General features: G+C 34.1%; 1 protein-coding gene across 4 annotated transcripts in view; it reads right to left on the bottom strand.

The window, feature by feature from the left end:
* The window catches only part of GEN1 (GEN1 Holliday junction 5' flap endonuclease), a 29,950-nt gene that overhangs the window by 10,337 nt on the left and 4,741 nt on the right, over window positions 1-14,872 (bottom strand). For 2 of the 4 annotated variants that reach the window (XM_047851357.1, XM_047851354.1), the window contains exons 2-6: window positions 11,472-11,674; window positions 10,601-10,787; window positions 6,636-6,812; window positions 5,139-5,249; window positions 2,147-2,220 (exon numbers count right to left, since the gene is read on the bottom strand). In XM_047851357.1, the coding sequence (XP_047707313.1) occupies window positions 2,147-2,220; window positions 5,139-5,249; window positions 6,636-6,812; window positions 10,601-10,787; window positions 11,472-11,632 (710 nt within the window). In that variant the 5' untranslated portion in view covers window positions 11,633-11,674. Of the gene's footprint in view, window positions 1-2,146; window positions 2,221-5,138; window positions 5,250-6,635; window positions 6,813-10,600; window positions 10,788-11,471; window positions 11,694-13,365; window positions 14,178-14,872 lie in introns of those variants that run through there. The other 2 variants (XM_047851356.1, XM_047851355.1) reach the window with 2 other exon arrangements.

Genomic DNA, 14,872 nt, shown 5'->3' on the forward strand with positions numbered 1-14,872 from the left:
AGGGAAGAGAGAAAAAGAGTATGTGTATATGTGTTCACGTGTATACTCTTGTATTCATTTTTTTTTTTTTAAAGAATCCTAAGTTAGGCAGCAATATGTAGAGAGAATGAGATGTATATACCTGTTTGATCTCTCTTCTGTGTGCCAGAGTATAAAATAAATAGAATCATGTACATGAACATTACCCTGTATCAGGAATTGGGAGCAGGGTAAAGGATAAAACTAAATAGAACATCAAACTTCTGGGTAAAAGTTGTTTAAAAAATCTAGACCATTTGAAATTATCATTTTCTTGGGGCGCCTGGGTGGCGCAGTCGGTTAAGCGTCGACTTCAGCCAGGTCACGATCTCGCGGTCCCGGAGTTCGAGCCCCGCGTCAGGCTCTGGGCTGATGGCTCAGAGCCTGGAGCTTGTTTCCGATTTTGTGTCTCCCTCTCTCTCTGTCCCTCCCCCGTTCATGCTCTGTCTCTCTCTGTCCCAAAAATAAATAAACGTTGAAAAACAAAAAAATTAAAAAAAAAAAAAAGAAATTATCATTTTCTTAATCTCTTATGCAAGCAGCAAAAACATTACCTGTTAAATGAGTGATTTTAAAGAAAATGCTTTCAACTAAAATGTCCACTGAATAAAAAGTTAATTTTATTTTTGGCCAAAATTCTAGGTAACATAAAACCACCAAGGGGATAGTTAAGTATTCATCATAAAACATAAGTGCTCTGAATTATATTCCTCTGCTTATAGAAGTTAAAGTTCGAATAAAAAGCTGAATTATCTCTTTAGTACTTTGTGCAGGATCTGACACTAGGAGTTATTATTTGGCTTTTGGAATTTCTGATTCATTTATTACAAAGACCAAGTATAAGCTTGCTAAAAATTAGCATTAATAGATGCTGGTTAAATACACAGAAACTTCAAATGTGGAAGAAAAAAAAAACCTAGGGGGAAAGTCAGTCTAAACTAATCAGTTAGAATGGCACACAATGATAATGTAATTTTATGTAATGTAATAAAATATAATTTTATTCTCTTCAAGTGTTCAAACATTTCATAAAATGTTGCCAAAAATACATACTTGCTGAAACTATTACAATAAGAATGATCTGTAGTTAGTCAAGTGCCATACCTTCTTGCTTTTTATTCTTTATATTATTCTTCACATTCCCAAATGATTCCAGGCCAAAGTATATCTTTTTTTTCCTGCTTTGGCATCGTATTCACTGATACCAGTAATGGATATATTGAAGTCTTAGATCTATCAGTAGCTTTATAGCTTTCGAAGGAGCACAACAATTTCAAGTTTTTTTCATGGCCATTCCTTCTTGATTTCTACAACTTAATGTTTCCTTTCATGCACTCACCATCTCAAACCTATTGGAGGCCAAGACTGCTTTAAGTCTCCTAGTATCCCAGTTCCTTCTTATTCATTTGACACTTTATCATTAATATTAATTTAAAAATAAATAGTAAATAATTAATATTAACATAGACTGTTGCTTTCATTAAGTAAACATAATTCACATGGTTTCAAAACTAAATAGCACAGTTGGTAAACTTCCATATATTCTGTACCTTAATTGTCTTGAATCCTCAAATTGTATAGACTAAATCAATTAGAATTTATATATTACTAAATATGTGGCTATAGAAGAAAGGGCACTCAAGGAAAAATTTTGACCAAGTGTTACTTATTAAATATTTGCAATATGTCAGGCATTTCACTTATAGAGTATATGATATCAAAATATTTTATATAGAAAATAATTTTAAATAAAAATTATTTTACAGTTATGTTTACCTTTACTTGGTGGCAAAATAGTCTAAAATAGCCTGTGGTAAAAGCCCGAGGTTATAAATAAACACATTTGGCATCTTACTACTTGTGTTTGTAGTGACCTAATAATGAAAAAAATACAATATGGCTTAGGACACATACTTTCATCCTTTCTTTAAAAAAACCTCACAATAAATAAAAATCAGTGATTTTGTTTATTTATTATTATTATTTTTTAAATCTGTGATTTTAAATGAAAATATAGAGGAGCTTAAAAATACAAAACTCTGTCTCAGAAAGCATAATACTTTTTGAAATATTTACTATTCAGTTCAAAAAGAATAAATGTCTAATGTCACAAGAAAGTTTTAGTTACCTTTGAAGTAAACTTTGCCCTTTCAAAATCTGTATAAGTTTTAATGCTTGCTCTTTTCCAACTCCAGGGACTCCCTTTCAGAAAGTGGAAAAGAAATGCCAATGTTAATCACAGGGGAATGGAGAGATAAAGTATGGCATATCCTGCAGTCTGAGATAGTGCAGCTGACAGAATAAGGTAACTAGGTCACGATAGGAAAAGATGTGCAAGGTACACTGCCATGTGTAAAACAAAGATTGCAGAATAGCTCACCCTGTGATCTAAATTTGTAAGTAAAATAACTACTACATCATCCATTAATCTATGCAAACAACAAAGTCACAGGGTTATATACTTAACTGCTGACAGCACTTATTTTAAGGGAGGGAGGAAAAGAATTTTAGAAGGCTTTTACTTTTTATGTTAATTACTTTACTTTGATAATCTTTTAATTTGATCTACTTCAAGTTATATTTGTAATCAGAAAAAGCATGTTCATTTACTCTGATGAACATTTAATATTTAAAAACTCGGATATCAAAAGAGAACAATGTTCTTCCAAGTTAACTCTTGAAATGAAAACTTAAGAAAAATGAAAACAAGTGTTAACTGTCTGACACACAATAAAATGTCAATAAATGTACATCTGCAGGACAATTTGTTTGAGTCGTCCAGTTCCTAGAGAAGTTTATGCATGTATCCTCATAAGCAGGGCTGCCATTTAGCAATGTGCACTGGGACAGACATACCAGTGTTAAGAATACTTCCTAATTAGTTAATAAATATTCATTGCACAAGCGTCCTAAGTGCCTGCTGGCAAAGGGGTCTCCCCTCCAGTCTGAATCTCCTTCCCAACCCACTTACAGTCAGGATCAGCTACTAAAAGGGTCACACCTGGCATAAGAGTGGTTCCCAGAAGTCTGTTTCATGGCTACAGCCTATATCTTTGCATACAGGTTGCTACAGATTTTGTATACCACCCTTCTTATATTAGCATTTAGCTACATCTTAAGCTTTTTGAAGGTAAATCATGTTAGTCCATAAGTCTTACAAATCTTTAAGTAGAACAATATAAATGGATAGTGGTTTCGTTACAAAGGATAGAAAATGTCAAAATAGCTAAGGTTAATGCATAATGTAACACCACTATAGCTAAAATTGGTTTCTGTGAGTTTAATTTTGCGAATTTTTTCTTACTTTCAACATTCAGCTGTTTCTAGACTTTATTATATAATGACATACGGGAAATAAAAATCTTCTATTTCAGAATGAGAACTATAATGAAATAATTATTTTTGTGTTATTTAAAAGTTTCCCTCCTCCTCCTTCCTTTAGTTACTACTTAAAAGAGTGATTTCTCTAAGTCAGTCAGAGACAGATATGATATGTTTTCACTCATATGCGGATCTTGAGAAACTTAACAGAAGACCATCGGGGAAGGGAAGGGGCAAAAAATACTTACAAACACAGAGGGAGGGGGGCAAACCATAAGAGACTCTTAAATACAGAACAAACTGAGGGTTGATGGGGGGTGGGGGAGAGGGGAAAGTGGGTGATGGGCACTGAGGAGGGCACTTGTTGGGATGAGCACCGTGTGTTGTATGTAAGCCAATTTGACAATACATTATATTAAAAATAAATTTAAAAATAGTGATTTCTCTGATCACTGAGGACATAAGTTAGAAATGAGGGTTAATAATTTTAGTATCCTATTTTTTCCCTCTCCCCTAAGCTCTGATAAAAATATATATATATTCTATATGCATATAATATATATATAGAATATTTATATAATATATATATTCTATATACATATAATATATATATAGAATATTTATATAATATATATAGAATATATATAGTATATAGAATATATATTCTATATATACATATATATAGAATATATATAGTATATAGAATATATATTCTATATATACATATATATAGAATATATATATATTCTATATATATATTCTATATATATATATATAGAATATATATATAATACATATATAGAATATATATGTCGTTCTTCTTTAGACTTCTCTTGGGGATTGGGGTGCCTGGGTGGCTCAGCTGGTTAAGCATCTGACTTCAGCTCAGGTCACGACCTCGTGGCTCGTGAGTTCGTGCCCTGCATCGGGCTCTGTGCTGACAGCTCAGAGCTTGGAGCCTGCTTTGGATTCTGTGTCTCCCTCTCTTTCTCTGCCCCTCCCCTGCTTGCACTCTTCCTCTCTCTCAAAAATAAACAAACATTAAAAAATAAATAAAATTATAGACTTCTCTTGGGGATGGAATATGTAGTCTAACAAGGGATTCAGTAAGAATACAGAAATGATCAGTAAGGACATGATGACAGGACTACATACAAAGAACTACAAGACAAATCATTCAATATTTTTAAATATACTTAAGAATGGGGTTATCCTTGTAATGCTTAATTTATCACTCACCTATTAGTATACCTATTTGTTTATTGTGCATCTTAAATAAAATGTTTTCATGAATAAAACTCAGTGCAATGCTAAGAAGCAAGGAGGGATGAATGGCTTACCCCAATAATTATATTGCCTAGCAACAGTAATAACATTGAGCATGTGCAGTTGGAAAGCTGGAAGGAAGACTGAAAACCACAAAATAGACAAAACAGTGATAGAAACTAATATTGGTATGATATGAGGAAAGAGTGATTCCTATACATTTTTCAAATGGTGGTAAAACTTGAATGTGAATCTCTTAGTCTAGAGTAAGTCTTAAAGTCTTGATCTTCAAGCTGTGGGACTAGTTACTATTCCATTCTCATTTGTAACATTCAGTGTCACAAGGAACCAGCTTTTTAATGCCACTTGAAATGCTGGTTCTTTTAGTTACTGAGTTGTTTATTATGCCTAAAATTATACTCTAAGTTAGGTTATTAATCATATAGCCATATTATTTTCATATTTATGCAGCATGTAAGACATCAAAAAAGATACACTGTGACCAGTAAGTAAATACGACAATCTAAGTGTACCTTTGGGAGATAATCACAGCCAAGTAGTATTGCCAGTCCGACCAGAGTCTCTCTATCCAAACCTAGTTTACTCTTGATAGATGGCATTGTGTAACAATCAACATGTGGATCCTGGAAGAACGTATGGATTTAGTTTCATCTTCAAAAAGTAAACATTTATACATTAAGCATTACAAAAACTAATTGGTCAGAGTTGTCTCTAAATGCTTAATTATTCCTTAAAGTTAAGTGGGAAAAATTGTGCTGATCACCAGGATCTTCAGACTCCAACACTTCAATATCTGGAAATAAAGTCATAGTTTCAAAAATGGCTTAAAAAATAAACTATTATAGTCAAAATGTTCCTCTTTATTATTTTTGATGTTTTACAAAATATTTTCAATTTACAAAATTACACACTGTAAAGTGTATATTATAAAAACTAAACATTCTCAGTAAGTGCATCATCTAAAATTAACTATTATTGGGGCCCCTGGGTTCAGTCAGTTAAGCATCTGACTTTGGCTCAGGGCATGATCTCACAGTTCGTGAGTTCAAGCCCCGTGTCTGGCTCTGTGCTGACAGTGAGGAACCTGGAGCACGGAGCCCACTTCAAATTCTGTGTCTCCCTCTCTCTCTGCCCTTCCCTGCTCACACTTTGTCTCTCTCTGTCTCAAAAATAAACAAACACTTAAAAAATTAACTATTATTAATAGTGTAGCGCATGTTCTTTCAAAAAACACTTTGACGCATAAATACAAATATTTATTATTAACTATATTTTTAAGCAAAAATAGAATTATATGGAAGTGCTACTCTGTAACATGTTTTTGCTTGCTAATATATCTTTAATATCAGTAATACGTATCTTTTTAATGACTGCTTGTTATTACATTATAATGGACTCTGAGGCAATGTTTCTCAGTGAGCACACAATGAACATTTTCAGAGAGGTAACAGAATTGTCTGGCAAGAGGTTTTTAGCTTTCCGGGCTCCAATCTACCAAATGTCTGTTGTCTTGGCCAACTTTGAAAAGTTACAACCAAAATTTCCCCTGACCTCTCTGAGAACCATGGCATTCAACCATTCCCTAGAAATGGGCATTTGGGTTGTCTGCCACATTTTTGTAATTACTAATAATGTTGCAATTAACATCCTCATACATCTCTTCTTGCATATTTGGAGGTGTTGTTGAAGACAAATTACTAAAAATAGAAATCTGGGGTCAAAGCAAAACATTTCATATGCATTTTTATAATATATTATCAAAACATTTAGAATCAAACCATGTGAAACAAATCAAGCCCTTAAGAGAGAAATGCACATTTCAAAGAAAATGAATTATGCGTCAATGATATTTGTAACAACAGTAAACATTTATTTCATTTAGCAATTGCTGTGTGCCAGGTATTGTGGTAATCATTTTACACATATTGTTTCATTTCATCATTTAATAATCCCTTTTAAAAAGGTACTTTGTGAAACAAATGCTGGCAGAGAGAAAGAAACAAAGGTACCTTGGTATTCATAGAGAAATTCCTATAAACAGTCTGGGCTCCATATAGGAAAGCATCCCCATCATTGGTGAGGCAGCCGTCCACATAACCACTGGCATTAAGATAAGCACACATGGCTTCAGCTTCCCCAGCAGCTTGGACCCAGGGAATTCCTAAGCATTCCAGCATATCAAGGCACTGGAAAGAAAACGTAGGAGGAAGATATCTAAGACCATTTTTATTGTTCTTTCTTTCAGTGTTTAACTGATTTCTATATGACAAATATTAACTATTTTGTATTTTACAAATTCTGATATTTAAGAAATAACTGGAAATTTGAATACTGAATACTTTATGGCATTACAGAATGATTGCTTAACTTTAGGTGTGACGATAAGAAATGTACTGTGGTTATGTTTTTGTTTATTTTTAAGAGCCCTTATCTTTTAGACAAAGATAATGAAATATTGAGACTGAAGCAATATTGTGTCTGGGATTTCCTCCAGAACGACATGGGAGAAGGGACTGAGTGGGGACATAGGTGAAACAAGAGTTGATAATTGTTTAAGATTGATGATAATTGTTTAATTACTTTTGTGTTGATTTAAAATTTTCTATAATGAAAACTTAAAAAATTTTAACATCCATTAAAAAGTAATCCATATTCAGGATGCCTGGGTGGCTCAGTCAGTTAAGTGTCTGACTCCTGATTTTGGCTCAGGTCTTGATCTCATGGTACTCACAGTTCGTGAGTTCGAGCCCCACATTGGGCTCTGTGCTGACAGTGCAGAGTCTGCTTGGGATTTTCTCTTTCCCTCTCTCCCTGCCTCTCCCCCATTTGTGCTGTCTCTCTCTCTTGAAATAAATAAACTTTAAAAAAGCACTCCACATTCAATTAAAAACTAATTTAAAAATATTCAATTTGCATTTTGGTCAATGTTATCTCAAGATTAAAGAGAAATATCTTCTAAATGATTAATAGTTAATCACAGTAAGATTTAATATCTGCAAAATAACAAAAATTCTTCTCCCATGATGGGAGCTCTTCACATGAGCTCTTCCAAAGAAGATACTATTATCCAATTTTACTTGAGACCTTAAGGTTCTTTTTTCTTCCTCTATCATGTCTGTACAATGAAACTCTCATGTTGTGGGAAACCAAGTAGGAGCCAGTTGTTGATTTGCTCCTAGAAGTCAATTGTCTGTGCAAGCGATTTCTTTCTATCAATTTGCTGACTCATGAACAATCCTCTGTGAGTTTTCCTTGCATTATGAGTTGAATCTGGATGAACAGCTTGTAATTTAGCCTTATAGCCTACTGCACTGTTTCTTGTCATTTTCACATTCCACATTGAGAAATACTGGGTATGGTGAGGAAAAATGCCTTTTTACCGGTAGTTTTAGAGACTGATAAAGTAAATATCATCTATTGCTTTAACTGATTGCTTGCATGCTACATTACACAATGCAAACCTCTGCTAGATGTTGCCCAAGGTGGACAAGGTTCAAAAAGACAAAGTACTGTGTTAGAAAAAACGAGTACTTTCCAGGACTCTGGCTGGGTGACTTTAGGGAGATAGTTTTATTACAGGGGTTGCTTCTGCCTTCCTTTAAATAAGAATTACCTTTTCATAATAAACAAAAGAATTTGGAAGTTATTTTCGATTCCTGCATTGTCATTCCAATTCTTCAAAAACCAGCACAGAATTTGGAAGGCTGGTTGTAAATTTTGCTACCCTAAGTGTCTGTCACGTGGGGTGGTATTGGAGGAAGACTAATTTGTGTTTTCATGCTTACACCTAAAAGACTGCAGTGGGTTAGCAGGAAGTAGGGCCTAGAAACAGGGTACAGAAATATAAAAATGAAAGTTTTATTCATTCAGGCAATACTGAACACTCACACAAAATGCTTAAGGACATCACAATTACTGCAATAAAGAAACAGAAATGGAACAATTTTCTCAAGAAGAGATGGACATCTTTTTGTTTTATACTGGGTATTAATGCCCTGAGTATACAGACCATGGATATTTCTAGGAACAGACTATACAAGAAATAATTAGAATCCAGTACAGATATTTTCTTCAACTACTGATAGTCATTAAGGTGGAAAAAGTCACCAACTGAAAACTATTTTTTAAAATCTTATGTGAATAGAAAATAAAATTTCAAGAAAAAATGATTAATTTATACAATATTGTTTAAAAGAAATGAACTTTTTACCCATAATTAAAAAGAAAACAGGGATATGAATTAAAAGCAAATATAATAAAAAGTTTATATCCTTAACATAAAGAAAACAAAAGAGAAAAATTTCTTGATCTTGGGGTTGTGAGTTTGAGCCCTGCATTGGGTATATAGATTACTTAAAAATAAAATCTGGGGGACCTAGATGGCTCAGTCGGTTGAGCAACCAACTTTGGCTCAGGTCATGATCTCATGGTTCACGATTTTGAGCCCTATGTTGGGCTTGGGCTTGGGCTCGGGGTCACAGCTCACTGCTGTCCCAATCCCACTTGGGATTCTCTGTCTCCCTCTCTCTGCCCCTCCCCATCTTGCACTCTCTCAAAAATAAATGAACATTTAAAATAAAAAAAAAAATCTTAAAAAAAAAGACCAATATATATTAAATATATATTATATGTACTCCTACATATTACATAAACAAAGAAATATCTTTTGTTTTTATATACTAAATAATACAAAGATAAACCTCCTACCACCTGATGTTCTTTGGGTGTACTGAAACTGCTTATCTCATATCTGTGCTGATGGAAAGTGACTGGCGAGAGCTATAAAATCACTCATAAACTTTGGTCTGTCTATCTATCTATCTATCTATCTATCTATCCATCCCACTTTGGGTAATTATGTTAAAATCCCAAATCACAAATAAAAGCTATGTACACAAAAAAATCTTCATAAGTTCACATGTAATAGAGAACCGAAAAGCAAACCATATATGAAATGATGAGGGATGATTTCAGAGCTTTTTATAGTATTTCATACATGTTGCACAACTATTACAAGTGATGGATTTGGAAAGAATGTGGCAACAGGCATATAAGGGTATGATAAGTTAAAAGTCCAAGATAGAGGCACCTGGGTGGCTCAGTCGGTTAAGCAGCCGACTTTGGCTCAGGTCATGACCTCATAGTTGGTGGGATTGAGCCCTGTGTCGGGCTCTGTGCTGATGGCTCAGAGCCTGGAGCCTGCTTCGGATTCTGTGTCTCCCTCTCTCTCTCTCTCTCTCTGCCCCTTCCCCGCTAATGCTCTGTCTCTCTCAAAAATAAACATAAAAAAAAAAAGTCTAAGATAAAAATCACTTGTGCACTATTAAAGGCAAGTTTAAAAAAATATATACATTTGAAGAGAGGCAAAATAATAGTTGCTTTTTATTTTTTTCATTATATATTTCATTATAGATGATCTCTCCATTTCTTAACTTCTATAAAAATACATATTTTGTAATATATAAGTGTATTAAAATATAACAATAAGTACTTTTAAAAATTAGAAAGTCCTAAATATATATTCTATATATGAACTATCATTAATTCTGAATGAGTGAAGTATGAATTAATTAGATCTCTATTCTGGGAATTCTTTAAGTGCTGAAGATGTCACAACAGGTAACATGTATTAACTCCCTACTATGCAGTGGTTGCTTTAAATATCAGATATTTTTAATTTTTCTAATTTTCACCCTATCCCTGCAAAGTGCTACTTTCCTCATTGTGCAGGATAGGCAATGAGGCAGATATAATTTAAAAATCTTGCTCAACATCTCAGAATTTCTATATGCCAGAGCCAGGGCTTGAACTTGGTCAGTTTCACTACAGAATATCAACTTGTCTCTATACACACTGGCCTTCTATTTACAGTAAGTTTAGTGAGTATTAAAGATAATTATATAACAACCTTTATCAGAGTAAAATGTACTCACCACTTCATATCACAATTATTGAATCATATCTAAATGCTCACCTCTTTTAAGACTGATTTAAAATGTGATCTCCCTGTTTTCTGAGACCATGTTTTTCCAGAAGGCCCATACCGAGTCTGATTCCTCCTGCTTATGACATCAGCTTTCAGCTTTGGGGGTTCCCCTTCCATAACGAACACCAGTTTTACATCCATTAGCGTTAAATATGAGATACGAAAAAATAAGTTCCTTAAATATAAAAATTAATAATATATTAATCTTCATACATTGATAGTGAAAGTCTACACAGCAGTAATGACATAATGGCAAGAACATCAGACTAGTATCAAAAAGGTTACATACATGCAATAACATTTTATTTATTAACATTTTGCTTTAAGTGAACTGAGAAAACACTAAATGTTTTTAAGCAAGAGAGATTTATGATTGTTCTAAGTGCTACATGGAAAACAGTTTGGAGAAGGAGGAGGCCAGGAACTGAGGGAGGAAAACTCATAAGGAGGTCATTTCAGAACAGATGAGAGGGTGGTGGCAGTGAGGTGGTGCCTCTGGACATTGACCAAAGTTTATGAACACATGGTATATTCTGGAAGTAGAGCTGGCAAGACTTTCTGATAGATTGGATGTGAGGAGGGGTCAAACAGAGAGAATGGCTCCCAATTTTCTGGCTTCTAGTCGCCAAAGCATCCTAGTGGCTATGTTAAGCAGGCAGCTAGATCTTTGAATCTGGAGCTCAAAGAGTAAGAAGTACAAATTTGTGAGTCATCAATTTAGAGATGGCAGAGGCAGTCATGTTAATATATTTTAAAATCTCAAAACGTAAAGCAACAACAATAAACAAAGTGGAAACCAAACCAAGATGTCATCTGCTGATACAATCATACATTTATATCCTAAGAACTTTTACTCTACCTGAGGTGAGGCTTCAGGACTGTTCCAATCATTTTTTTGACTGTCTGTGCTTCACATACCCAGAGACTCAGATCAACTGCAATAGTTTTCCCACCAAGATTATGCAAGTGGATGTGTTGTTTAACAGGCTCCAAAATTTGCCACAAGTCATTCACTCCCATTCTGGTGATTGTCTGCTGTTATTTGAAACACACTTCAAAAGACTGTTAAAAGACACAGAAGCTCAGAATAGAAATTCAAATAATATATGTTAGTTTAGGATAATTCATAAATAAAGAATTCTTTTATTTATTTATTTATTTATTTATTTATTTATTTATTTATTTATTTCAGACGTCAGCCTTTCCTTTGTTTTTTCTTTTATTATGAAATGTATTGTCAAATTGGTTTCCATACAACACCCAGTGCTCATCCCAACAGGTGCCCTCCTCAATGCCCATCACCTACTTCACCTCCTTCCCACCCCGCATCAACCCTCAGTTTATTCTCAGTTTTTAAGAGTCTCTTATGGTTTGGCTCCCTCCTTCTCTAACTGCCCCCTACCCCAAACCCAAGTCGGCTTTTCCAAATGAATCAAGAACATCTGAAACATTAACAATGGTGGTAACTGACCTACTAGCTACAAAAATACTGATGTAACTAACGGAGTAAAAGCTATTTGCAAATTGTACCATGCTAAATCTATCCTTAAAAATCCACTCATTAACAAATATGGGTTTCTCTGTAGTACTGAAAAATAAAGTTATTTTAAAATTTAATGTAACCCAAATGTAAATGGTCTCGTCCTTCCTCATTCTTTCTTCTTCTCTATGTTCTCTTTAGCAGTGGTGGAGAATATTTTTCACATGGTTACATTAATATTAAATGAAACTTAGAAAATAAAAGGAAAAAACCCCAAAATGGTAAAATTGGCTTTGTTCCAGCTGTTAACAAGGGATAACACAAGCAGCCATGGGCACTGGGGATGCTGTAAATCATATCTGTCTACTTGAGAATTTACTCCTTGATTTACATATCCAAAGCAAGAGTAGGACTAGTCCCCTACCATAATCAGGAAAAATAAGAAAACAAAAGCAAGAAAGCAGGCATGTTAAAGAAAAAAAAAAAATCCCAAGGGGTCATTGCAGGAAAAGTCAATGGAAGATTGGGGGGGGGGGGGCTGTGGACAGAAAATGGAGAGTTGGAAGGATATGCGGTATCTTTTTAAAAAGAGCTTTGGCTTTTCAAATTGCAATGCCACACATACTCATTGTAGAAAAATAAAATAAAGTCTTCTAAAAGAACAAAGAATTTTCAATCACCTATAGTGCCACTATTCAAAGCAAACTAATGTTAAACTCTTCTGTGTACAAGACATTTTAAAGACAAAAGTGGCTTGAACTCTGGTATTCTAGCTTTGGTATTTTCTACAGTTGTTTTTCTTTACTAAACACCTGTATCTCTTTTTCTCTTACTTTGCTATTATTTGATAAGAGTATTATGTAGTATTTGCAATGAAAATTCAGTTTGACTCTACAAACATAATCCAGATTACCATCCTCTGAAAATGACCTTAATTCATTCCAGAAACACAAAGTAGGATATAAAAAATATTACAAAAGGCTATCACCATGCAAAATGCAAAACCAATGCAAAGCCATTCTAAATTAAAAAAAAAAAAGCAAATTTTCTCAAATTGTACATGGCTGCAAAAATAAATAAATAAAGGCTGGAAGTATTGTTACTTTCTCTGCACTTCTCTGAATCTTAATTTTATAATGTGGCCAGTGCCACAGGTATTATTTTGTGCATTTATTTTTTATGAAGAACTGCACCAATATTTGCTGATATGTCACCTTACAAAGAATATACAGATTTAAATGCAAAGGATAAAGCATTAGGTAGTGAATGGTACCTCAGTGTTAATATCGTCTACTTCACGTAAGAAGTCTCACTGGTTGAATGTGGCATTGTGGCATCAATTCAGAGATAGTTTTATCTCTTTGTTAATGTGAAAAGTTGTAGCTAATTCTGGAAAGAGTGGGGACATATATATTTTCTAATTCATTATTATGAAAGGAAACAAGGCTTCTAAGTCTTAAACATCAGAATGCATAAAATTCAGAAGCAGCAAGTTTGAGAGGGAAGTTCTTTTGACAGTTGCTTTTCTTTCATGATTCAAGTTGTACACTGGAATGAATTGCTAACTGAAGGAAATTATGAGATTTTTCTCTCGGGCGCAACATTATAACTGATCATATTTCATTTAAATGTACCCCTGGTTCTAGCCTTCAAAATTTTAAATGCAGGTCTTCTGATTAGCAAAAGCTCTCCCAGGAATTTAAGATATCTCTTAGCTGTGCGCAGATTTATATAAAAAGATATCGACCGTAGCACTGTTTATAACAGTGAAACAATGAGCAGAACCAAATGTCCATCAATAGAGGAGTATCTTTAATAAATTATGGTAGGTTGAAATAGAACAGATGATGCAGCAAAAAAATGGGATATATCTACATGTACAATCTCCAAGTTTTAAAGTGAAAACAGGTACAACACAGATTATATTTCAGGGATGACTATAGTTCAGGAATGGGGACAAGAATTACTCTTCAAAGTATACTCTCCTTTGTGTTAATTTTTTAAGTAATCATATGTATGTATTACTTCTCAAATTAAAAAAAAGTTTTAAAAAATGTAGTCCTATCTGGAGCACCTGGGTGGCTCAGTCAGTTAAGCATCTGACTCTTGGTTTTGGCTCAGGTCATGATCCCATAGTTTGTGAGTTTGAGCTCCATGTCAGTCTCTGTGTTGACAGTGTGCAGCCAGCTTGGGAGTTTTCTCCCCCTCTCTCTCTGACACTCCCCAGCTTGCTCTCTCTCTCTCAAAAAATAAACATATATATATTTTTTTTAATGTGGTCCTATCTGTAAAAGGTTGGGGAAATAAAACAAGAAATCTTTAGATGGTTTGCATCTTGCCTAAAAATTACGAGACCAAATATGGCTAGAGTTCATGGGTCAAGTCAAAAACCAAAGTTCTGCAAATATATAATACCTGATATCAAATCTGACTTCAGTATGGCTTTTTTAGGGATGAGAGACTCACATTTTCCGGTTTCTGTCATACCATCTAGGAGCTAGTCATGAAAACTTAGGCAAGGTGCATCCTTTCCTCTGGCCTTTCCAGTTTGCAAGTTCCTTCCTTTTTGTCTTACCTCTAAAGCTTCATTACATGATTTTACTAATATTACATAATATTATTCACTACATAATATTACTAGTATATATGTAATGAACAAAGATTGCCATCTTGTGCAGTGTTGTTTACGGTGGCACACATAAGCATACATTTATGTAAAGGACTGCCATGCATATTGTATTCCTTCCGAAGGCTGTAGAAAGAAAAGAGACATTGATGAG

This window comes from Prionailurus viverrinus, chromosome A3 (assembly GCF_022837055.1).
Source record: "Prionailurus viverrinus isolate Anna chromosome A3, UM_Priviv_1.0, whole genome shotgun sequence".
NCBI classification, from domain to species: Eukaryota; Metazoa; Chordata; class Mammalia; order Carnivora; family Felidae; genus Prionailurus; species Prionailurus viverrinus.